Source organism: Anabrus simplex, chromosome 6 (genome assembly GCF_040414725.1).
Source record: "Anabrus simplex isolate iqAnaSimp1 chromosome 6, ASM4041472v1, whole genome shotgun sequence".
Classification (NCBI taxonomy): Eukaryota; Metazoa; Arthropoda; class Insecta; order Orthoptera; family Tettigoniidae; genus Anabrus; species Anabrus simplex.
This window is the reverse complement of record NC_090270.1, coordinates 39647428-39674289: the sequence shown is the minus strand read 5'-3', so window position 1 is coordinate 39674289 and position 26862 is coordinate 39647428. Positions and strand designations below refer to the sequence as shown.

General features: G+C 42.2%; 1 protein-coding gene across 1 annotated transcript in view; it reads left to right on the top strand.

Moving 5' to 3' along the window:
* The first annotated feature begins 268 nt into the window (after window positions 1-268).
* Window positions 269-26862, top strand: part of LOC136876074 (dipeptidase 1) — a 535571-nt gene continuing 508977 nt past the window's right edge. Inside the window, exon 1 of the mRNA XM_067149708.2 lies at window positions 269-368. Within this exon, the coding sequence (XP_067005809.2) occupies window positions 336-368 (33 nt within the window). The 5' untranslated portion in view covers window positions 269-335. The remainder of the gene's footprint in view (window positions 369-26862) is intronic.

Genomic DNA, 26862 nt, shown 5'->3' with positions numbered 1-26862 from the left:
ACCGAAGCGGCAGCAGAAGCAGCATTCTGCTGAAAGAACGACGATCTAGCATTAAAGGTCAAGTTACTGAATCTTTTAACCAAAAACCTACGTCACTTCCTTTAGAAAAGTGTATATCGAAAGTGACGGAACATGATAAGTTGCTGCCTCCCTCGGCTGCGGGTGAGAAGTGCTCCAGACTGTGTGAGGGCGGCGGTGTCTGTGTGGAAAGTTACAAGTTGCCAAACCGACACCACGTGACTTCCAACAGCAGTTACAGCAGCAGCAGCAGTGAAGCGTGGGAAGAGGACATCGTCTTACGTCATATCAAGGAATGTCGGTGCACTTGCAACCACATGGGCTACGGCAACTACATGGACTGGGAGGAGGTAAGTGCGGGATGAGCCCATCTTCATAACCTTACACTGCTGGTTTCTTTATAAAGTGTGTCCAAAATGTTTCGATGATACACATTTCACATCGTTTAAGCACGACCCCCTACAGTTTTCTCTCAGAGTAACCACATTGAAAGCTTTAGATAGGGAAGAATGGCGGAGTATGGTTCATCGGCTAGAGGGATGAATATTATGATAGTCATGACGCCTCAGTCATGAGGTAAAACGAAGAAGAAGAAGGAGAAGCACAGATTTACGTATGATGGAAAATAACAGCCAATGATTTTATTTATATTTATTTATTCATTCATTCATTCACGAGGAACCATCATGTGAAATTTTAACCTCTTATCTCAATCGGTTTCAGATAAATTACTACTTTTGTTTGCGGGTATTGACCTCCATTTAACCATTAAGGGATGAAATGTTCTAAAATTGTCCTATTAAATGGGGGACGTCACCCAATATGCATGTGCACAAAAAAAAAAAACATACATCCCCCATACCACAATTCACATATACATGGAAATTGATAGGCCGATTACTAGTGCAATTAGCTACAAGTTCTGCAATTTATACAGCCGCTCTCAATTTAGAAAGTATGTACCTGTAGTGAGCAGTGACATGTCGTTGCCTTTCGACTGTTTCCGCGAAGACCAGCAAGGAGCTGCCCCCGAATGCTAGCGCCCTTTTCATATATTGAACACCAAGATTATGTTACAAAGCTTAATGTACGTTAATAAAGAAGTAAGTAGTGGATATGGAATATATATTGTACTTACAATAATAACGGGAGAATATACCCTCTTTCAGGTCAATACAATTTAATAAAAAATAATTAGTGTGGTTGAGCTAGGAAGTGGCAACGCAAAAGTATTCGTCCACCTTATGCACTGTCTTGTATAACGATCACAGCATTGAGGAAGTCAGACACTTCAGCAAGCTCAGCCAATCAGTGATGCCGACAGTGTCAGTGATTTAACATCTATTTCATGCCCCGAGTACAATGGTTAAGATAAGGAAACGAACTGTTGTTGAACACGAACGAATTATCCAACTCCACCAAATTGATGATTATTAGAGAGTAATTGCTGAGAAAACAGGAATACCGCCAAATACAGTCGCAAGTATTATTCAGCGATATAAGACCAGTGTAATTGTACTCTACAAAACAAGAACTGGGCGGCCAAGAAAGCTGACAACACGAGAAGAGCGAAACATTATACCCACCGTCCAGCAAAATTCCCATGTGTCTGGACCTGTGCTTCGAACAGATGTACAAACCTTCACCGGGAAGAACATCAGCACAACCACTGTACGACGTGTGTTACAGAGCTGTTTTTCAAGGCCATAAAAGACAGAAGAAGCCCCTGGATGAGTGAAGTGAACTGTAAGAAGAAGCTGGCATTTGCCAAAGCGTACGTTAGGAAGCCTCCGGCGTTTTGGAAACACGTGTTGTTTACTGAGAAGAGCAAATTCTGTTCATATGATTGCTCTGGAAAGCGACGTGTATGGAAAAAGAACAACGCCGAGCTCGAAAATTAAAGTCTGCAGCCGAACGTAAAATATGGAGAAGGTTCCTCATGTTATGGGGCTGCATGTCGCCGGCTGGGGTAGGTAACTGCCTTATAATACCTGAACGGATTGAGATGCTGTATTTGGATATTTCAAAGCAACACACATCACCCAGCGTAGCAAAATTAGGTCTTAATAGTGGATACTTCTTCTAGCAAGATCATGACCCTAAGCATACTGCTCGTGTTGTTAGGGAATGGCTACTCCACAATACACCTCATGTGCTGCAGACATCGCTTCAGTCCCCAGATTAAACCAAATAGAGCATTCATTGGTGGAATTAAAATGTAAACTGAGCAGGCAGCGTATTATAAATAAGGAACTCTGAAGCAATACTTCATGAACGAATGGCACTAAATAGGCCCGTAAGTGATAGAAAAGCTGGTGAAATCCATGCCAAAAAGCCTTCGAGCCGTGATTGCTTCCAAAGGACGTTCAACGCTGCTGATTCTTAGGAAATGACTGTACATTCCTCGAGTTCTTACTGTGGACGAATGCATTTGAAACGTGACTTTTCTGCAAGCAGTCTGATTGTTTTTTAATTTTTTACAAATTCCAGTGCTTACACTGCTATACATTATGTTGTTAGATGTTCAGATGGCAAATAAAACATACTATTATTTGTTTATCATTTTTCTTTATGATATTGGTGGTATTGGCCACTGTCCTCACATGACGTACGCGGACGAATACTTATGTGAGCAGCTGTAGACTTCTACCTCAACATATCGAGTTTATATTGAAATCCAAAAATTTAATTTTAAATGCTAATTTATGTAGCTTTTTTGAAGAAACCTGCGAATAAAATTTCCTGAAAATTGAAACTTAATCTCACCAATAATGTTTAAACAAATAGGTGCAAGAAATTTTCTTGGTATAATATCAACGTTATTAAAATATTTTAAAGGTATGCATTAAAATCAGTGAAATGTATTAAATGAAAATCCACTTAAAACGCTGTTTTGATAAATATACCACATACGTTGCGCTAAAATATGTGTTCTTATTAGTTCATTAAGTGTAAAAATTTAATTCAGCTACCTTACACAGTGTCGGAAAAAAGGGACATTTGTTACAAAAAATGGAAATTATCAATGTAAGTTTGTCACTCACAAAACTCTATTTATTGAGTTAAAATGTTCCAGCACGTTAGTCCTTGTCTGCTCTTCTCTTTCCACCCCTCTTCTGTTGTCTTCTTTGTTTCATTCCAGCCCGAACTTCAGTTTCGGCTGCAGAGGCACGTTTTGGTCGATAGTTCTGAGGATTCGGCATGTGCAGACTCCAGTCTTGAAGCCCATATTTAGAATAGTATTAATTCTTCCTGCATTTCCATCATTGTAAACAGGACCAGCTTCATTTCTGGTAATTTTAACAGTGGTGAAGGAACAAAAGGTGATTTTAGGATATCTCCATATCACTGAATGTGTTTTCTCAATGGAGACATCGACGACGGAGAAGGTCGGTATTTCAAAAGAGCTCGATAGACGGCTTTATGGCTAATAAAATTCATTCAGGTAGGCTGTGTGACTGGATATCAATTAAACTAAATCCACTATCTTCCGCCAGTTCATCACTGTAATAATTATTACAAATTATAATTTGTCACTTTCCAAGCGTTTCTTCAGCTTAGATTTAGACGCACTTAGAGGTGCGGAGATATTAGCCACAACATTACTTACGTCACTTTTACCACGTTCACATTTTGTCCTCCGATCATTATTGATCAGAGATTTCGTGTGTTCCCTAAAAATTCTATTACTTCTAGGCATATTAGTTCTTACCATTAACACCGCTCAGAAGAAGAATCAACAATACATAGAAAGTTACATAGAACCACAGAGGTGTCAACTAAAGCAATATTCGCGCAAAATTCACAGCCTTCTAAATCATAAATGCAGTCGTTGTGAAGTTTGTCTGTCACGCCGTAGTTATATTACGTCTTCCAGGACAGAATTCTGCTAATATGCGAGAATAAATAGCAATAAATACAAGAAGACTTGAACTGGTACAACGGCATGTTATGAAAAGCGGGCGTGGCTTATGTGCATCACCAACCTTAAGTAATTTAATAGACTTAGAGATCTAATTCACATTACAAACTGCGGGAATATAATCTCTAAAGGCTAATAAATAAAATATGAGAATAGAAATTTCCACTTTGTTCGGTGAACGGTTCTCGAATCATGAATATTTAAGTTTTCAAGGTTATATCTCCGTTTCATCCCCTTAGAATTGGATTTTATGAAATCCTTCCTCAGTCGGTGTTTTCACTGTATCCCCAAATGTTCATTTCTTGAAGTCCAGGTTTTGCCTGGTGTTCTTGACATCATTCAGGACATTAGTAGTATAAGTCACGGGTTCTGGGACCACGGCCACCGCAGGCCCCATCGCAGAGGCCTCCACCGCATTGACCTCTGGCAAGGTTATGTTTGTAAACAAAGCCACGTGCTCTTGTTTGTAAACAAAGGCACGTGCTTTTTTGACGGCTGTCAAGCTGACAGCCACGTGCTTTTTGACAGTAGCCATCTTGCATCGCTAACCTCAGCGCTGCCCTCTCTACGGCACTAAGTCGGGTAATTTAACATCCACGTGCTTTTTGACAGCTGTCATCGCCATCTTTAATTAACAAAGCATCGCGCTGCCATCTTTACGGCACTACCTTTGAAATGTGGTGGCGGCAATTTCCACGTGATTTTTGACAGCGGTCAACTTTAATCAACAGAGCATCGTACTGCTTTCTTTAGCTACTACCTTTGAAATGTGGCGGGGGTAAATTCCACATGCCTTTTCTGACAGCTCCCATCTTTAATCAACAGAGCATCGTGCTGCTATTTTTACGATACTACCTTTGAAATGTGGTAGCTGGCAAATTGAAAAATTCCACGTGCCTTTTTGACACGTGCCTTTCTAAACAAGACAGCATCGTGCTGCTATCTTTATGGCACTAAACTTTATATCTACTTAGTAGCGGGCAATTTGAAAAATTCCACGTGCTCTTTTGACAGCTGTCAGCCACCATCTTTCACTACATGCACATGCCTTACTGCTATTTTGGTACGGAATTTAAAACCAAGATGCTGTTTTCAACACTCTAAGACTTTGTTGACATACTTATAAAGCTGCTGTTGCCTACATCAAGTGTTCAGAACATGTGCAAGAGATACCTTTGTAGATAGAGTCAAAAAATATATTGCCTACTGCAACAAGACTAGAATCGAACAACAAGTGTACAGAACACTGTTTAGAACTTGTTTACTGCTTAGCAAGAGATACTTACCTTAGTTTTTAAACCAAGCTGCTCTTTTCAACACTCTAAGACTTTGTTCACATACTTACAGAGCTACGCTTCTTAACATTAGAATCGAACAACGGGTGTTCAGAACACTGTTCAGAACATGTGCAAGAGATACTTCTCTTAGAGACTCTAAGACTTTGTTGACTTACATACGAAGCTGCTGTTGCCTACACTCTCTCGAACAAGTTTAAACATGCATCGCGAAAGCAAGAGTGTGCATGTGCTGCAGCGATGACGTTATTGTGCATGTTTAGACTTGATCACATACTTATGAAGCTGCTGTTAAGAACATATTAAGACTAGAATCACATACTATAGTTTGACGTTGTAAGTGTTGAGAACACTAAATAGGTGATTAAGACTAGAATCGCATATCGTTACTTACAACAGGTGTTTAGAACATGTTTACTGCATTGCAAGAGATAATTTTAACAAAACTAGAATCGAACAACAGAACACTGTAAAAAATTTCCTTCTCAATATACACTGACTGACAGTGACAATGCAACACAAAGGAGGAGTGGTTCGAAAGGGATGAAAGTTGGGGAAAAAACAGAGACGGCACGGATGAATAATTGATGTTTATTTGAAACCGATATGCAGGTTACACAATGCGCACGGCATCGACTCAGTAGGATGTAGGACCACCGCGAGCGGCGATGCACGCAGAAACACGTCGAGGTACAGAGTCAATAATAGTGCGGATGGTGTCCTGAGGGATGGTTCTCCATTCTCTGTCAACCATTTGCCACAGTTGGTCGTCCGTACGAGGCTGGGGCAGAGTTTGCAAACGGCGTCCAATGAGATCCCACACGTGTTCGATTGGTGAGAGATCCGGAGAGTACGCTGGCCACGGAAGCATCTGTACACCTCGTAGAGCCTGTTGGGAGATGCGAGCAGTGTGTGGGCGGGCATTATCCTGCTGAAACAGAGCATTGGGCAGCCCCTGAAGGTACGGGAGTGCCACCGGCCGCAGCACATGCTGCACGTAGCGGTGGGCATTTAACGTGCCTTGAATACGCACTAGAGGTGACGTGGAATCATACGCAATAGCGCCCCAAACCATGATGCCGCGTTGTCTAGCGGTAGGGCGCTCCACAGTTACTGCCGGATTTGACCTTTCTCCACGCCGACGCCACACTCATCTGCGGTGACTATCACTGACAGAACAGAAGCGTGACTCATCGGAGAACACGACGTTCCGCCATTCCATCATCCAAGTCGCTCTAGCCCGGCACCATGCCAGGCGTGCACGTCTATGCTGTGGAGTCAATGGTAGTCTTCTGAGCGGACGCCGGGAGTGCAGGCCTCCTTCAACCAATCGACGGGAAATTGTTCTGGTCGATATTGGAACAGCCAGGGTGTCTTGCACATGCTGAAGAATGGCGGTTGACGTGGTGTGCGGGGCTGCCACCGCTTGGCGGCGGATGCGGCGATCCTCGCGTGCTGACGTCACTCGGGCTGCGCCTGGACCCCTCGCACGTGCCACATGTCCCTGCGCCAACCATCTTCGCCACAGGCGCTGCACCGTGGACACATCGCTATGGGTATCGGCTGCGATTTGACGAAGCGACCAACCTGCCCTTCTCAGCCCGATCACCATACCCCTCGTAAAGTCGTCTGTCTGCTGGAAATGCCTCCGTTGACGGCGGCCTGGCATTCTTAGCTATACACGTGTCCTGTGGCACACGACAACACGTTCTACAATGACTGTCGGCTGAGAAATCACGATACGAAGTGGGCCATTCGCCAACGCCGTGTCCCATTTATCGTTCACTACGTGCGCAGCACAGCGGCGCATTTCACATCATGAGCATACCTCAGTGACGTCAGTCTACCCTGCAATTGGCATAAAGTCCTGACCACTCCTTCTTGGTGTTGCATTTACTCTGTCAGTCAGTGTACTTACTGTACTTAGCAAGCTGAGACGATGACATACTTACGAAACTGAACACCTTCCTTCTTGACATACATACTCTTCTTTTTTGAGTGATGTAGTATTGAACACATCTTTCAAGAAGAGGGAGCGGGAGGACAAGGTAATACCTAATCTAAAATAAAAGAATATGCCAATTCTACATTATTTATTGCATCTTGTATGTACAAGTCTCATCTTAAATCATTTGCTGTAGTCATTTCCGCTTCATATATGTACATCTTACAATGTCGGTGTACCTCCCCCTTCTTAAATAATAATGCAATTCTCTCAAAGTAGTATAAGTGGATGGTTTGGGTGCCTCCTCCTCCTCGGGCCCCCCTAAGAGGCCTCTTCCTCCTCCTCCACAGGCCCCTCATCAGAGGCGCCCCCCACACGGGCGGGAAATTTCGATATTTGCGGGAAATTTTAATTGTTTGGTGCGATATTCGAATTTGTAAACAAAGCCACGTGATTTCTTGACAGCCACGTGCTATTTTGACAGCGGTCATCCCCATCTTTAAACAACAACGCATCGCTAACCTCAGTGCCGCCATCTTGCATCGCTAACCTCAGTGCTGCCCTCTTTACGCTACTTGAAATTCTATGTGATGCGATATTTAATCAACAGAGCATCGTGCTGCCACCTTTAGCTACTACCTTTGAGATGTAGTGGCGGGCAATTTACACGTGATTTTTGACAGCTGTCAGCCACCATCTTTAACTACATGAACGACGCTTACTACTACTATCTTGATGTAATAGTATATTATGAAATAAAATCTCCGAGTTGAGAAGGCCTTACAGTAAGTTTATTTTAAGGCTTCTCATTAAAAAGCCGCCGTGGCTCAGGTGGCAGCGCGTCGGTCTCTCACCGCTGGGTTCCGTGGTTCAAATTCCGGTCACTCCATATGAAATTTGTGCTGGACAAAGCGGAGGCGGGGCAGGTTTTCCTCCGTGTACTTCGGTTTTCCCTGTTAATTTTCACTCCATCAACACTCTCTAATATCATTTCATTTCATCTGTCAGTCATTAATCATTGCCCCAGAGGAGTGCGACAGGCCTCAGCAGCCGGCACAATCCTATCCTCGCCGCAAGATGGGGCTTCATTCACTCCATCCCTCACCCGATCACTGGCTGGAAAACAGGTTGTGGGTTTTCAGCTTCTTCTCAGCAAAAACTGTCTTACGAATGAGTGTGTTAAGCTTTGAATGTTATGATATAAAAAGGGAATACTTGTTTCCGAGAAGGCCGTAAGTTTATGTTAATGCTTGTCAGCAAAACGTAGAATTGGTGTGTTATTATTGAATATTATGAACAGAGGAAATATTTTTAGACACTGAAAGGTTAAAATGCAAACGTATTTAACCAAGGCGCAAGAGTCCTCTACCCGCACAACAGTTCTGCACTGAGATTTACATAAATATTAGTGATCTGAACTATCAGAACCCCTAAGAGTTATGTAACTCGCCGACATACCTGTAGAGCGGGTAGATCGTACCTGCGGCTTGTTCAAATTCATTTGAATTCTAACTTATAGTATTAGTATCTAAATATTTTTGATTAGTTATGAAATAGGAACTCTTTTTTTTTGAGAAGACCATACGTTTGTTTGTATGATTCTCAGCTAAATCTGTCTGAAGAATGAGTGTGTAAAGTTGTTAATATTAGGCCTATACAATAAAATGGTTAATTCTTCCAACTCAGTGTTACTTACTGATCCACCCTCGTAGAATTTTCGACAAGCTCGAATCACAAGGACCTCACGTAATTTCTCCCTCACCACATTCCACCGGTCACGTCTGACGCGACCCCTAGACCGTGTCAACCTCACCTGATGGATGTCCAGTCGCACGTAACAATCACACCGTTCACTTGATCTTGAAAGAACAGCCAACATGCTGATCAAAATGTCACCCCTGGTGTGGTAAGGTCTGTCCTATGTTATGTTTTTTTAATTATTTTCAGCACTGAAAACTTGCACATAACTGATGTGCATTAGAATTTATTTGATTTCAGAATAAACTCTTGACAGTTTATCTATCGTGGCCTAAGTCATATTTGTTCTGCTGCATCATCCGACGCGACATCGAGAGGTTGTGGGTTCGGATCCTACTGATGTCCGATTTGCCATTTAAGTAGTGGACTTCAGACCTCTTCTGTATGTACTGTATGTACTGTATGTACTGGACATGATCTAATACGTTGGGAGTTTATTTCGAGTACAATGCGGTCATAAAAGTTATATATTCGTTGTAATAATTCGTCTCTAGCTATCAGCTTGGACTCGGGAGATAGTGGGGTCGAATCACGCTGTCTGTATCGTTCCGATGCAAGGAAAGAAATGTGAAAAATATCGAGAATGATCTGAAGATATATTTTCGTTATTGTTTTAAGAGGACGTACAACTTGGCAACCAAACTCTAATAACACTGATCAGAGGGAAAAAGAACGAAGGCTGTATCTTCGAACATTGAAGATATCAGCGAAAGAATAGGGTGTGAAAATAGAAGACTTCCTAGGCCTCATAAACCTAATACCGTCTGGGTTGGAATAGAATAAGAGTTAAACAAAGGAAGTCGGATAACATAGACGGAAGTGAGGAGCCTGACGCAGGTAAGTGGAAGCAATATCAGACTCAGCTAAGGCCCCCGTGGTCACAACCCATGCTCATAACTTGAGAGAACCGGTTCCTCATTTCATTCGCCTCTCATAATAGTCAGGGGATACCGTGGATGTTATTCTACCGCCCCCTTTCCTTAGAAGGAGAAGATCCTGGATGTACAGTACATTATAGCCCGAAAGCACAGGGTGTTTAATGGGTACGAACACTGTGGTCACAATTAGTGTGGAAGTGGTATTAACTGTTACTTGTAGCTTCTCTGCTCCGTCTGCCTATTGGCGACCACCAATATGGAGATGTGTTTCTTCTCCTCCCCCACTGGTGATGTACGCGCCGTCTGGCAGTGACAGAGCGCGGGACTTTCCCGGCGCGCACTCAATGGCCGACAGTAATCGATGTTCAACTAGGAATCCGCACAACCACTAATTAGAGAGAGTGCTTTATTAAACGGAATTCACGGATAAATTTATAGAGAGAGATAAAGTATTATAGCGAACGGGATTTTGTCCTAGTCAGCGCTTAGGGAATTGATGGGGAACGCTGTAATTAATACCCTGTATTACAATCGTCTGTCCGAAAGAAGGACGACAGGGATGATTAAGCTGTGGGATGCAGCTGTTAGGCGCTCATCCCATGTGCCCTTGATGGCGGGACAAAATCCTGGCTTCAAGCAGTAGTGGCGATTGGGAATTAGAAGTGGGGAGGCAAAAAAGTTACAGGCAACAAAATGTACGCGAGTTTGTGGAATATAGTGGAGGTGGGTATACACATCAAAACTCAAAACAATAGCTACAAAATGGAAAGTTTTTAATGCTCTCTGATAGAATTTCTACAGAGAGGTAAAGGTTGTCAGTTTACCAAATCAAGTGCGGTAATAATAGTCTTTTTGAGATTTTGGTTCAATATTATACAATAAAACTTTCACCAAAGGAACAATATTACACATGTATTGCAATTAAATAGAAGTACGACGTGATTAAACAATTAAAAATCACATAATGTTTGACTACACATACTATTACGTGCCAGTCCCGTGGTGGCCCCTTTGGGCACTTCCAGAAAGGGGCTAGTGAATCAGACGACCTGAGATCACCCAGCTAGCTAGTTGTAAGTTGTAAGTTGTAAGTTTCACCCAGAGGAAAAGTCTTCTTACTTTCAATGACTGTGTTGGTGGAGTGAAAGAGCCTCATGGAGAACACTCTAAGTACCTCAACACACGTTTGTGTAGACTCTGCTCTCTGTGCGTTAAAACTAGTTAAAGTTCCAACAATAGATCAATAGCCACAACAGATGGCTCCGAAATACACTGGCGGTAATATCTAACCTAGAAATTTCTTTATTCTTACGTACACTTTCTTTAGCCATTGCTCGGATATGACTAACAAGTGAAGTGAGGGGGAAGGGGGGGGGGGGGGGAATCTACCACTGACTCGCAATTTGCGGTCGAATTTAAGGCGAATTTTCTAGGTATATACACAGACTGCAGCATGCGCTCCAAAGGATCTTGATTACATTTTGCCGTCAAGACATGCCTAAATCCTCTGCTCCACAAGTACTCCGCCATTTCCAGAGTACTTTTCAAGGTTACTATTAATTATTCCGAAGCTCTTGAAGAAGCAAATGGGTTTTCCGAGATATGATGTTTTCTAAAATTTCAAGCATTATTTTGTGTGACAGGGAACCTTTATCAAGCCATTTTACGGGCAATGTGGAGTTAAGAGCATCGGCAAGGTTATTGATTTCTTGTGTGAAATATTCTGTGTGCTCACAATTACTGAATTCAATAGGCTAAATATCTCTAAACAGCTTAATTTCACCGGACACACTATTACTGAATAACTGAAAAGCTAACCTGGTGTTCATCCTCTGAAATGAGGTTTAGTCTATGTGAGAGGATGTTATCTTAGGACAACTTCGAAGACCAGCGAACTCAGGAGAAGTGTCAGTCAGATATAACTGTCTATAAAAGTTGTAATCCACCTCTTTGCCTTTATACAGCGAAGGAGCGTCAATAGCTCCCCAGGAGTTCCATTCTTGCTACCTTACACTGCTACAGGCTGGATCCAGCCGTGTAACAAAGGGACAAACATAAACACAAGAGCGTGATTGGCAAGGACGTTATTTTTGTCGTAGGTAGTTTCATCTCCTAAATCAAGAAACCCATCAACTGTCAGTGTAGTAGTATTAAATATAATGTTTCCTCCCAATTTCACTTCATCAAAAATCACTACTCCTAGTTGCTTGTTTTCGTCTTGCTCGTTTAAATAAAAAATATTTAATTGCATTCACGGCATTTCCATTAACACCATAATTATTTTTGAACTCTTTGCAAAGTCGTCTCAAATAAGCTTCGGTAGATCTATAATTCTTAGGAGATTTGTTTTTCAAAAGCGAACTATCTATCTATATAAATAAAATTGTAGGGGGTCCGCTGTCTGTAATTTCTTTTGTTTTGCCAATTTTTCAGATATTTATCCGTTTTAGGTCAACTCAAGACCGAATCGGTGGTTTTTACGTTTCGTGTCTGTTTGTCTGTTTGTCTGCCTGTTTGTCGGTCTGTTTTTCTGTTCCACCATCATGTCGAAACGGCTGGATAGATCTCAACCAAACTTCATATTTAGAGTATACTCATCCCGGGGAAGGTTTCGATATGCATATCGTCTTAAAATCTTTGAATACACGGGGGAATTATAGGAAAACCAGAATGGTTTTTCCACCATCACGTCGAAACGGTTGGATAGATCTCAAGCAAATTTCATATTTAGAGTATACTCATCCCAGGGAAGGTTTTGATAAGCATATAATTTTAAAATCTTTGAATACACGGGGGTTTATAGGAAAACCAGAATATTTTTTCCACCATCACGTCGAAACGGCTGGTTAGATCACAATAAAACTTCATATTTAGAGTATACTCATCCCGGGGAAGGTTCCTATATGCATATTATTTTAAAATCTTTGAATAGACGGGGGGTTTATAGCAGAACCAGAATGGTTTTCCTCCATTTTCTCTTATACTATTGATTTTCTGTAAACTTAGTTTACCGTACGCGAAACGTCTCTTCATTATAAACAACTTTCGTTATGTTCATAATTTACCTTACTCTTCACATGACGGAGAAATTTACAATTTTCCGCTGGTATCATGCTCTGCATTGAGTGACCGACAGACCGACAACGAACCTAGAGGTTACCATGGCAACGACTCTGACTGCATGCCAGCAGGGAAGTAACGTATTGCCATTTTCCTCATCATGCTTTTAAATTCGTGGTTGTTCCTTGGGTAGAAGGCAAGAGAGGCGTCAATCGGCCTATCTGCGGGATATTGGCGGAATATCGTTGGATGTTATAACCGCCCTCGAATAGATTAAGTAATAACACCATTAGTCATCTTCTTATTATTTGTTTACCTAAGAATCACTGGACCTAAATTTCTCCTCTGTTACTGCTTTATTATATCCATAACTCACACTAGCATAATTTATTGAGGGGCATTTGATTTTCCAATATATTCACTTGGCATTTACATATTTGTCGTTATCCGGCTGTCCTCAGTTATAATCCATCTTCTATTACTTTCAACTTTCTTAACTGTATTATTTTCTTCCTTAATTACGCCGTATGTACGCGAGTGCTACAAACTTCTGGATGTATTTCCACCAAGACTCATATTTAGAATACACCTGTCCTTGATAGGTTTTAGGGCAAATATTGTTTCTAAATCCCTGAACTGACTGGGGGTTTATACGAAACCGAAACAGTGATTTTGCACTTCCACAAAATGTACGCAACCAAACTTAATGGAAATCTACCTACCTTGGTAGAAATTAATTTCTAAACCTTTTTTCTCATGTGCATCATTTCGATACGAGGACTAATAAGGGAGATATCATTAACGGACCGTTTTTCTGTACAAGTGCCATCGGACTTAACTCACGAGCGGGTGCGTGTAAAGCGTATTCCTTACAACTTGAAAACTACTGAAGACATTCGAACGAAGATTTATATTTAGCATCCACCTGTCCAAAGGTAGGTTTGAAACGTAAATAACATTTCATGTTCCGGAATGGTGATTTTACTCTTCCACAATATACACAGAACAAGACCAACCTGACTGGAAATCGACCAAACGTGATGGAATTCCACCTCTAAACCTTTTTTTTTCATGTGCATTTTTTCGTCAGGAGGATTAATAAGAGAGATATTATGAATGGTCACTTTTGCAGGTTAAGTCCAGCGGACATAGCCCGAAAGGTGTTTTACATGGAGCAGATTCCTTATCTATATAAATCAAATCGTAACGACTGTGTGCCTCAACACTGACTATTTTGGCGAAATTTTCGTACAGCTTTCCGTTTAAGGGGTAATAATGACCATCTCCATAATTTTTGGTTTAGTTTCCTGAAAGTCCTAATTTTTACCCGCCTCGCCCAAAATCCAGATTGCGGCACAATCTGCCAGAAGAAAAAGAAGATAATTGAAGTTTGACAAAATTATACGTTTTAGCCTGAAACGAACGGAAAACATCCAAGATCATTAAATTTTTCACTTTTTATCCCCGAAGAATATCGAAATATGCAGGCAATTTTAATTATGGCGCAGACCTTCGGAAATTCCTATCACATAACGGATTGCACAATCTCAGTTCAATTTGGAATGATCTACAACCTTGGTCTTATGACTTTTTGCCGTATCTGTATCCCTTTTACGTTTGATTTTTCTCTATTAATCGATGTTAAGTCAATTTGTAATTTTCACAAGCATAATTCATACTTTCGATTACTTATATAAAATACAGAATCATTAAACTCTTCACGAAAATTGGCCCACCCAGTAGCCATATGTGAGCCAAATGCTATGTATGCAGCTGTCACATAATTATCCGAAAAGTAATATAATGTGAGATAATCTTACAAAACCTTTACCCTGTTCCATGTTTCTAACTCAATCTGACCCAAGAATAGATGACATATCATAGGACCAGCCATTTAGGCCACTAAATCCGGCGTGTCTTATGGTATAATCCTTAGTCGATATGACGTACGTTTAGTAGCAGTTAATCTGTAAATGAAGGTCTTCAATATTGTAAACACGCATATGCTTTCGTATGTCGATCTATATATATTCACTGATGTCAATTTGTAGCGATCGAGAAAGGGTGGGTCTGCTATTGTAATCAGTACTCCCCACACCGACTTTGACTGGCAGTAGGAAAGGGTTCCTTCTCCAACACCTGTGTAACTGTCATTAGTAAGGAAGGCCTTGCAGAAGGCAAGTGAGCATGCAGTTTTGTTTAAAACTCCCCTACCCGATTGTGTTTGGCAGTAGGCAAGGGTGCCCGCCATTATAAAGAAATGTCCTCATCAAAAATGTGACTGGCATTAGGCATAGTGGCCTGCTATTTTGATGGAAACTCACCAACTTGGTGTGACTGGCAGTAAGCTGGCTGGCAGTAGGAAAATGGGCCTGGCATTATAATGATAACTGCACGACTCAATTTCGAGTGATAGTAGGGTAATTGCCTGCCATTATAATAGAAACTTCTCAACTGTAATCTGTCTGGAAGTAGGAAAGGGGGGCTGCCATTTTAACGAAAACTCCCCAAATCGATTCTGTCCGCGTAGTAGGCAATGGGGCCTGCAATTATAATGTAAACTTCCCAACTCGATTGTGAATGCCAGTAGGCAAGTGAGCCTGCCGTTATATCACAAATCCGTAACAAACACTTTACATTGGAAACAACGTACGGGGACCTCCCCATGCTCTTTCTCGGATAACGCTAAGAGACATGCAGTTTTAAAACAATCTTATTTACTGCATGTACACTATTTACTTCGATATTCGAATACAATGTAGAATACCGTAGCGAAGCACGGGTACATTCGCTAGTCTAATATAAATTCATTAGAATAGCGCATACCTTTGGAACTGGTGTTACAGTTTTTGAGCATTGTGTTCATAATTATTTTTCTTTCTTGCCAAGGAACTTAAGACTGTATTCAGCATCACTTGACACATTGACTTGATTTGCAATCTGCTTTAATTTATCTTTATATGAAACGAATTTCCTTTGGTTCTAATTAAATTCGTACCAAGGTTTTTAACTTGTTTTCTCAAATTTAGAATAGCTCTAGAAGCACCAACGTCACTATCAGCGACTTTGCAGGGCAAAACGAGACCAGGTTCTTTTATTTTTACATTATCGTCACTATTAAGTATTTTAGTTGTAGAGTGAAAATTTAGTTCATTACATGCTAAGCTACTGCTGTTAATATTGTCATTGCCAACATATTCTTTGAGAAACTCTCGTTTCGATGGGGGTTTTCGTATTTTCAGGGACTTGCATAAATAAGTTTGGAAAAATTTGGGGGACAGCTCCTGGCTTTAAGCTCCACCTTATTATCGGAATTTCAACTTTTTTCCCATAAATAATAAACAAGTCTACCGATATAATAAGATCTTCCGAAATATGACTCTCACAAATCCTAGACTTACGCGTAAGCTGCATGTCATTCCTTGGGATCGCTCTAGCCCACTCCAAGAAATGCTGCTTATTTTCAGCTGGTGAGAAGAAATGTTTACCTTCACCTGACGTGTAACTAGATCGACACACCGGTACAAAGCACGATGGCATTTTCACACTCATTATATTACAAAAATATGGTTATTATACTAAAGAAAATCACTCCCGCTACAAGTAAAAACACGCACACCCGGCATAAACAATGCCATCTATTCATCCAAAGCGATCGTTGCGCTGCAGTGGCAAATCTCCTCACCCTAGTCTATAGTTTCTCCATTGCTGTAATAGAAAGCGAGTGGAAGTGCTCTCACTTCGTCTTTCTATTCGTAATGCTTGAAGGACAGCTGCGAGCCAGACGTCCGCTGGCGTGAATTCAACTTACTCCAAACCACTGCCGTCTGCGACTTCAGTGGTGTCAAGCAGGAGTTCACTGGAGGATGAAGTGGAGGTCCGTGTGTTGGTTAGAAGGAGGCCAGGTGAGCTCCTGCATTCCACCTGTATGCGGCGTCGACACACTGGACCTACACCGGGATTTCTGCTCTCGGGAGCAATTTCCTATGACAGCAGGAGCACTCTCGTGGTTATCCCATGCACTCTGACTGCAGATGTGTCCGTCCGTCTGGTGATACGACCTGTTGGGCTGCCATTCATGAACAGCATTGCTGGGGGTGTTAACCAACAGGATAATGCACGCCCCCATGCCGGTGTTGTAACCCAACGTGCTCTGGCATGCTTGATCCCCGATCTGTCCCCAATCGAGCACGCATGGGATTGCATTGGTCGAAAACAACTCTGGCGTCATCCACAACCGGCATTGGCCGTCCCTGTACTGACCGACCAAGTGCAGCAGACATGGTACTCCATCGCACAAGCTGACATCCGGCACCTGTACGACACAATGCATGTACGTAGGGTTGGCGTCAGGAATGGCATCCGGACGTAGAACAGGGCGAAATCCACATTTACGACACAGTTCGCACCCGCTGTAGAGGATAAAGAAGAAAAGTAAAGTATGAATTACGTCGTTTGACTGCGAAGAAGGTGTGTAATTAGAGCGCATTTGAGCCTTTAAGGGGTTTACAAACTGACTGAGAAAACTTCATGAAGTTTGTGCCACTTGAAACTAAAACGATTAAGAATTATATGTCATTGTTAAAATGTTGTGTAATTACAGTTCAAATTAACCTATTATACCGTAAAGGCAAGGAAATAGAGATAACGTAAATAACACTTAGGTCGGTCATAAATTTGTGTGAAAAATTATAATAATTAATTAATATTTTTCCAGCAAATTGTCAGTGCTTTACATTATAGAAAATATAATTCAGACCGGAGGCCAACACTCTACCATTGATCCACAGAGAAACTTCTCACCAGCTGGCAGCACTAGACGCGTAGACGTTGCTCTTGAAAAGAGCAAGATAAAAGGCTACATAACAGACCTGACCACCAGGTTTGAGCATCATAAAGGTCAACCAGAAGAAATAAACGCACTTCTACAAAAGTAAGTCCTATCTCCAAGAGACTGAAGTGACTTGGGTGATGCTTGGAGTACGTGGTGTGGTGCCAGCATTCTTCACACAATTCTTGCCAAAAAATGCAATAAAAGATATTGCCCCTCTGTGGTGTAGTTGCTAGTGTGATTAGCTGCCGTCCCCGAAAGCCCAGGTTCGATTCCCGGCTCTGCCACGAAATTTGAAAAGTGGTACGAAGGCTGGAACGTGGACCACTAAGCCTCGGAAGGTCAACTGAATAGAGGGAGGTTCTATTCCCTCCTCAGCCATCCTCGAAGGGCTTCTCCGTGGATTCCCCTTCTCCACTGGACGAATACTGGGATGGTACCTAACTTAAGGCCATGTCCACTTCCTTCCCTCTTCCGTGCCTATCCCTTCTACCCACACAAGGCCCCTGTTTATCATAGCGAGTGAGGACGCCCGGGCGAGGTGCTGGTTCTCCTCACCAGATGTATCCCCGACCCAAAGTCTCACACTCCAGCACAGTGCCCATGAGGCGGTAGAGGTGGGAATCCTCGCTGAGTCCTGAGGGAAAAACCAACCCAGGAAGGTAAACGGATTAAGAAAGAAAGAAAGAAAGAAAGAAGGAAAGAAAGAAAGAAAGAAAGAAAATTGAATTCGTATAATTTATCAAGAGGGATGTTCGATGAAGTTATCTAAGAAAATTCTAGCTAAAGAAATGATGGGGAATCTGTCTCCTGGGTGATAGCACTAAATTCAGATTAATGCTGACTTATTGATATTGTTGTTAAATGAGCAGGTTTCGGTTTATTCTGCTGTCATTCATCCTTGGTAGATGGTATTACTACTATAATTACGAAATCTAAGCTGTTAATAACGGCTAGTTTGAAATACGAATGAATTTTAAGACTAGGATGCAATCAAACGTATGGTTTTCCAAGAGTTTGTTAATGCGTTCGTATTAGAATTGAATCTACTAAAGCAGCAACAAGAGTGCACGTTTAAATGCCGACGAATTACTAAACAGATTAGTCTACATTTCGCAACTCGTGAAAACAAACTTAGCATTAATATTCCCCCGTTATTGGTGTGTCTCACAGTAAATGGTGTTAGAATTGCGGTCAGTGATAAAATCTCTCATCCAGAATTAATTGAAATAACAGCCAACATTAGCGATATTGCTCTAATGAACGAACCAATTACATGACCAGCGTGTCACAAGTAATTGGATACGGGCAATTAATGAACCTCGATGATTTAATCGCCCAAAACACTTTTAAAAAATATTTTGCTGTTTAATCGGCACAGAAAAAATTACTAATGAAGGCATGTTCAACATGCCCGTTTAATTACTATAATTTTATTTTAAGTGTACTTCATATGGAAATTAGTTATTAACCTTGCGGTGAGGTAATACTGCAATTTGATACCAAATGATAATCTAATAACTGATAATATTTTCTCCTAATTTCATATGAATATATTTTCAAGATGGGGAGAAAGATGTCTTAATGTGGAACCATCAACTTTCTGAATTTACAGGTTGCCACTGTGGAAAAACTGAACTATTTATTTATTTATTTATTTATTTATTTATTTATTTATTTATTTATTTATTTATTTATTTATTTATTTATTTATTTATTTATTTATGTATTTATGTATTTATTTATTTATTTATTTATTTATTTATTTATTTATTTAATATCCTAATAGCCTTAAGCCTATTTTACATTAGTATATTAGGATTATACGAGTAGTTTTGATTAGTTAATTAATTATTGATCCTTGACACAAAAGTAGGAAATTAAATTATTGAAGATGTTGGTGAATAAACTTAGGCGTACTCGGTTCACCCGCAAGGACATGGGTTCAAATCCCCGTCAGGAAGTCGTAAAATTTATGAAATGAGATTTCCACTTCCGGAGGTGCACATTGCCCTGAGGTTCACTCAGCCTACACTAAAAATGAGTACCAGGTTAATTCCTGGGGGCAAAGGTGCCCGGGAGTAGAGCTAACCACTACCCATCAAGTGCCGAGGTTACGAATAGTGGAAGCCTTTACACCTTCCACCACTCCCAGGGCCTTCATGGCCTGTACAGAGATGACTTAGCTTTTTTTGGTGAATGAAGTTAAGGAACCGTTTGTAGCAGCAGGATTTTCTAACCTGGTGGTATAATGGCTTTGGAATTTTCACATCTTCGAGACATTCCAGAACGTCGAGACTTCCAGAACGTCGAGACATTTCCAGAACCTCGAGACATTCCAGAACTCCTCATCCGAGCAGGTGTGGTCCCTGCCCAGTCGATGTCCAGCACCATCCCAGGACTTGGAGGTACCAACCAGCCACGACACTTCCACGCTGCTGTACGAAGGTGATATGAACTTGCTTTTGATGATCAATAAACTCAATTTATCAAAAGAATCTATAAAATTGATGACTATACCTCTCTCTGTACCAGCTCCAATGATAAAGCCACTCCCTAGGTTAAGAATCATGCTCGTTAATTTAATATCAAGCGCCTTAAAGATATGAACACATTTTTACGGGTACAGTACTTTCTATGTTGAACGAGGAGACTGCATTTGCGAGGAAATCTGCCTTTACATTTCCAGGAGAACCGATGTGTCCTGGGTTCCAGGAAAAACAGACGTGGGAGCACTGGTGTACTGCAGATGTTATAGTAGCAGCTAAAGGGTTGACATTGATTTGTCGTTGATTGTATAGATAAAGTGAACTGTTAGAATATAGCCCTACATTGCTGTAAAATTACTGTCCGTACAAATACGAAGGTTGATCATAAAGTAAATCCTGCAGTGAAACATGTACATTTTATTTCCCACAACCAATACAGCCAAGTGATTGTACATACATTAAGTTATTTTTCGACATAGTCTTCATATCGTTTAGGCACTTCTCGTTTCGTGGGATGAGTATGAATATACCCCCCACCCTTGCCACGAAGTGTTTCACGCCTCGTCATATGCCGTAACGTGATGCTCCTGTAGTCCTGAATCAGCTCCTCCACGCGAGCTGTGTACAAATATGTTGACGCCGTGCTGCGTCGGCCACTGCCATCCTCGACGGTGACGTTTCCTCTACCGGCCGCAAACTCTCGACACCATTCTGCGACACGCTGACGAGACATTACAGTCTCTCCGTAAACCTCTACCAGCTGCCGCTGAATTTCAGCCGCGGTTACATGTTTCGCCCACAGAAGTCGAAAAGCTGAGCGGATTTCTTCGCGAGACGAGTTTTCCAAACGAGTCGACATTTGTGTATACCTACATCTAGCGCTATAAGTGGCGTGCGGCTGAAGCTATGCACAGTTGCCAGTGGCATGTATTAGAGTTACCGCGCACTACTAATTTCTCTATAACACAGGCAACTCCAATAATATCGACTATGTAACCTTAGTTTTTGATTATCCCTCGTACATTGTATAGTACTGGGTGTTACTAATTGTATAGGTGGATTTTATGATTCTCATTGAACTACGGATTACATTAAATACAATACCTTGTGTTGCATATTTGGCAAGAATTTTATGAAGAATACTGGTACCATACCACGTACTCCAAGCATCAGCATTGTCAAATCAGTCTCTTTTAGATAGGATATATTTTTGTCGAAATATACTGCCGCCTCTGTGGTTTAGTGGCCCGTGTGATTAACTGCCACCCTTAGAGGCCCGGGTTCGATTCCCGGCTCTGCCACGAAATTTGAAAAGTCGTACGAGGGCTGGAACGGGGTCCATACAGCCTCGAGAGGTCAACTGAGTAGAGCGGGGTTCGATTCCCTCCTCAGCCATCCTCGAAGTGGTTTTCCGTGGTTTCCCACTTCTCCTCCGGGCAAATACCGGGATGGTGCCTAACTTAAGGCTGGGGCCGCTTCCTTCTCTCTTCCTTGTGTATCCCTCCCGATCTTCCCATCCCCCACAAGGCCCCTGTTCAGCATAACAGGTGAAGCCGCCTGGACGAGGTACGCTCCTGAACACTGCCCTGGAGACGGTAGAGGTGGGATCCCTCGCTGAGTCCGAGGGAAAACCCAACTCATGAGGGTAAACAGATTAAGAAAGAAAGAAGATTATTATCTGATGATATGACATGGTGTTCTTCAAAAATGGTATTACATTTTCTCTGAAGTTCATCTGTGATTAAAGACCATACTGAATTGTGCCGATAATTCCTTACTACTTCACTATGCGAGCATGATTCCAGGTCGTGAACTCGTGTTTCTTTTTTCTCTGACAACGCCGACAGAGGTTACTTATTTTTTTTTTTTGCTAGGGGCTTTACGTCGCACCGACACAGATAGGTCTTGTGGCGACGATGGGATAGGAAAGGCCTAGGAGTTGGAAGGAAGCGGCCGTGGCCTTAATTAAGGTACAGCCCCAGCATTTGTCTGGTGTGAAAATGGGAAACCACGGAAAACCATTTTCAGGGCTGCCGATAGTGGGATTCGAACCTACTATCTCCCGGATGCAAGCTCACAGCCGCGCGCCTCTACGCGCACGGCCAACTCGCCCGGTACAGAGGTTACTAACCAGAGATCTACCAGGCACAGTTCTTACTGAAGTGACATTAGCCTTCATTTTAATTACATTCCGCCATTCGTTCAGGAGAGACCTTCATGCTGTTTCATCCAATTATATTATCTTCTTTCTCCCTTTAAATCGGACTTTCCAAGTGCCGGTGCCGGACTGTGCAACTCTATTCCAGTGAATATCAGAACATCTACAAATTTGAAGAGTTCAGATCTACTTGCCGAGATTCTTTCCTAAAATATAGAACTGCCCGAGTGAATGACGTATGATTGTGTAAGTAAATGGTTTTACTGGGTCTCCACTACAAACCCAGACGAAACGCACGGTGTTTGTACTCTGGGATACAACAGCTGCAGTATGAGAGGCGCGCGTATAGTTCTCGACCTTGCAAGCAGCCTGAACGTGTTCGACCTGGCAAGCATCAGTCGCCAGTCTGAATCTCAGCTGTTAACTTGGTGGGACAGTTATGGTTGCAACGCCGTATTTTCGTATGTAAAACTTCTGGTTTCATCTTAATGGTCGTGTGAACATTCATAACTCTCAATATTGGTGTGCAGAAAATCCTAATGGTGTTAATGATGTCCGTCATTATGGTAGAAAAATTAGTGTTTAGTGTCCTGTTAGTGCAATACGAATAATTGGGCCTACTGTTTTCGAGACGACATTAAAATGCAGAGAGGTACGAAGGTGATATTTTGATCCCATTATTCCATCCGTTAACGGAAGAAGAAACATCGCGTGAGAGGTTTCAACAAGATTCAGTCCCTGCTCATACAGCAGAAGTTTTCCTTATTACAATCTCGGAAGTTTGAAGACAGAGTGATCAGTGCCGGTGTATTTCCCTCCCGTTCTCCAGATCTAACAGTGTGTGATTTTTACTTGTGGCGTAAACTGAAAGAAAAGTGTATCGAACAAATCCCCACACACAATAAGGGAATTGAAAGAAAACGTTACGAATGAAATCAGAAAGATTACAGTAACAGAACTCACGCACATTAGTCAGTTATCTGATATAATGCCTGTATAACCCAAGAAGGAGCATATTACCAGCATCTCTTATAAGGTAAGATTACGGAACCCATTACCAGAATTTTTATAAGGTAAGATTTCATATAAGATTCCCCTAGTATGCCTCTTCAGTGATGCCTAGGCCATCTATGACAGCTAGTTTATGGAGCTGTTGAGGATCCAACCAGCCATCAGGCCGAAGACTGAACACACATACAAGTTAGATGTCTCGCCAACACAAGAAATAATTTTCCAATTTCTGTTGAACGTGGAATACGAAATTTATGAAAACCCTGTAACATAGTCGTAAAATAACACGTTTGGTTGACAGAATTACCTCTTTCTTTCTAAAGAATATTCCCAGCTTTAGCTTGCGTTTGCTAATGTGGTTTTGTAATGTGTTGTTGGTTTTGAAGGCTATTTATTAAACCTTCCATTTTAAATACGTTAGCTATCTTGAATGTGCTTTTGGTCGGTGAGCACGAGTCAAGAGTAATTCAGTTCCCTTCTTGACATCTGGAGCTGCACTGCATATTAAACTGGGTCACGTACCGTAGACAGCAACAGAAACAATTTGATGTCAACACTCGCTTATTGTGTGAAGTTAGACTCTGGTGATTAATTGTTTTAAGAGGACTTACAACTGGGAAACTACGCCCTTTTAACGCTAATATGAAGAGAAAATAGAGAAGAATCAAGGTATCGGTAAAAAAAAGACAAGGGCTGCGAAGCGCGTGAAAATGAAAGACCTTTTTCTTTGCAACCTGTTAAACGTCGCTCGAACAAATCGAAGATCTTCGGTGACGGGAGGATAGGAAAAGGCTATGATTGGGAAGTTAGCGGCCGTGGCCTTCATTAAGATACAGCCCCAGAATTTGCCTGGTGTCGAAATGGGAAACCACGGGAAACCATCTTCAGGGCTACCGACTGTGGAATTCAGACCCATTATTCCCGAATGTAAGCTCACAGCTGCTGACGGTCAGCTCGTTCGGTAATGAAATACACTCTATTGCCCGGGTTCGTCAACCTCGGTGACGACTTAGCCGTTGTAAAACGGATAGCTTACCACGGTTAAGTTGAATTTCTGTTGCATCAAGCCCGGTTTTGAAATTTGTGACGTTTTACCGCTGTTAAATTTTAGCCGGTCGTGAGTGAGCGGTATAACCTCACATTGCGTGCACCAAAGTGCCGTGATGTTATCTTTAAAGTGGATTTATTTATTTATTTATTTATTTATTTATCTATCTATTTATTTATTTATTTATTTATTTATTTATATATTTATTTATTTATTTGACTTAAGCAATGGCTAATTTAGGGCTCGTGGCCCTCTTTTACACTTAACCACGTACCGTTGATTTGGCTCCACACATCGTACACTGACTGACAGAGCAAATGCAACACCAAGGAGGAGTGGTTCGAAAGGGATGAAAGTTGGGGAAAAAACAGAGACGGCACGGACGAATAATTGATGTTTATTTCAAACCGATATGCAGGTTACACAATGCGCACGGCATCGACTCAGTAGGATGTAGGACCACCGCGAGCGGCGATGCACGCAGAAACACGTCGAGGTACAGAGTCAATAAGAGTGCGGATGGTGTCCTGAGGGATGGTTCTCCATTCTCTGTCAACCATTTGCCACAGTTGGTCGTCCGTACGAGGCTGGGGCAGAGTTTGCAAACGGCGTCCAATGAGATCCCACACGTGTTCGATTGGTGAGAGATCCGGAGAGTACGCTGGCCACGGAAGCATCTGTACACCTCGTAGAGCCTGTTGGGAGATGCGAGCAGTGTGTGGGTGGGCATTATCCTGCTGAAACAGAGCATTGGGCAGCCCCTGAAGGTACGGGAGTGCCACCGGCCGCAGCACATGCTGCACGTAGCGGTGGGCATTTAACGTGCCTTGAATACGCACTAGAGGTGACGTGGAATCATACGCAATAGCGCCCCAAACCATGATGCCGCGTTGTCTAGCGGTATGGCGCTCCACAGTTACTGCCGGATTTGACCTTTCTCCACGCCGACGCCACACTCGTCTGCGGTGACTATCACTGACAGAACAGAAGCGTGACTCATCGGAGAACACGACGTTCCGCCATTCCCTCATCCAAGTCGCTCTAGCCCGGCACGATGCCAGGCGTGCACGTCTATGCTGTGGAGTCAATGGTAGTCTTCTGAGCGGACGCCGGGAGTGCAGGCCTCCTTCAACCAATCGACGGGAAATTGTTCTGGTCGATATTGGAACAGCCAGGGTGTCTTGCACATGCTGAAGAATGGCGGTTGACGTGGCGTGCGGGGCTGCCACCGCTTGGCGGCGGATACGCCGATCCTCGCGTGCTGACGTCACTCGGGCTGCGCCTGGACCCCTCGCACGTGCCACATGTCCCTGCGCCAACCATCTTCGCCACAGGCGCTGCACCGTGGACACATCCCTATGGGTATCGGCTGCGATTTGACGAAGCGACCAACCTGCCCTTCTCAGCCCGATCACCATACCCCTCGTAAAGTCGTCTGTCTGCTGGAAATGCCTCCGTTGACGGCGGCCTGGCATTCTTAGCTATACACGTGTCCTGTGGCACACGACAACACGTTCTACAATGACTGTCGGCTGAGAAATCACGGTACGAAGTGGGCCATTCGCCAACGCCGTGTCCCATTTATCGTTCGCTACGTGCGCAGCACAGCGGCGCATTTCACATCATGAGCATACCTCAGTAACGTCAGTCTACCCTGCAATTGGCATAAAGTTCTGACCACTCCTTCTTGGTGTTGCATTTGCTCTGTCAGTCAGTGTATATGCACAATATCTTGAGTATGATTAACAAAGAGACTGTGGCGTCCTTGTTACAGTTAATAGTTGACCAACTCGAGTTTCCATCTCATAGAAATAATCCTGTTTCACCAAGAAGTAATGTACAGTAAATCAGGAAACATTTCAGTTTCAAATTCACTAAAATTTGGCGTTCTCGTTCGCCCTTCCTTTTCCATATCGGCTGATAACCTAACCTAAACTAACCTAACGAAACAAAACCAATTTATCTTAGGAATGACGGGTTGTACCTTAATAGAAGATGTGACAAAAAAGACCACAATGATGCTGACGAGGAGAAAAATGATTATAACACTTTATTTATACAAGTGTAAAATAATTTAAATAATATTCGTCCTAGAAATAAAAAGACAGCGGAGGATTTAAGACAGAACGTAAACAACTGAGAACTGGATAAATTAGAGATAAGTGACTGTCGAACTCTTCACTGCCTTCTGAATACTACTTTGAATTACTTCTCAGGGGAATAACAACGAGAAAAACGAGCGTCAAGAAACCGCGGTTTCGAAACCAAGGATTAGCAACCGTGCAATAGGTTAATGACAATACCACGGTAAGAGTTATACTATGGTTTCGTAACCAAAGGTTAAGGTGCACAGGTTATATAGCAATACCACGGTAAGAGTTATACTGTGGTTTCGTAACCAAAGGTTAAGGTGCACAGGTTATATAGCAATACCACGGTAAGAGTTATA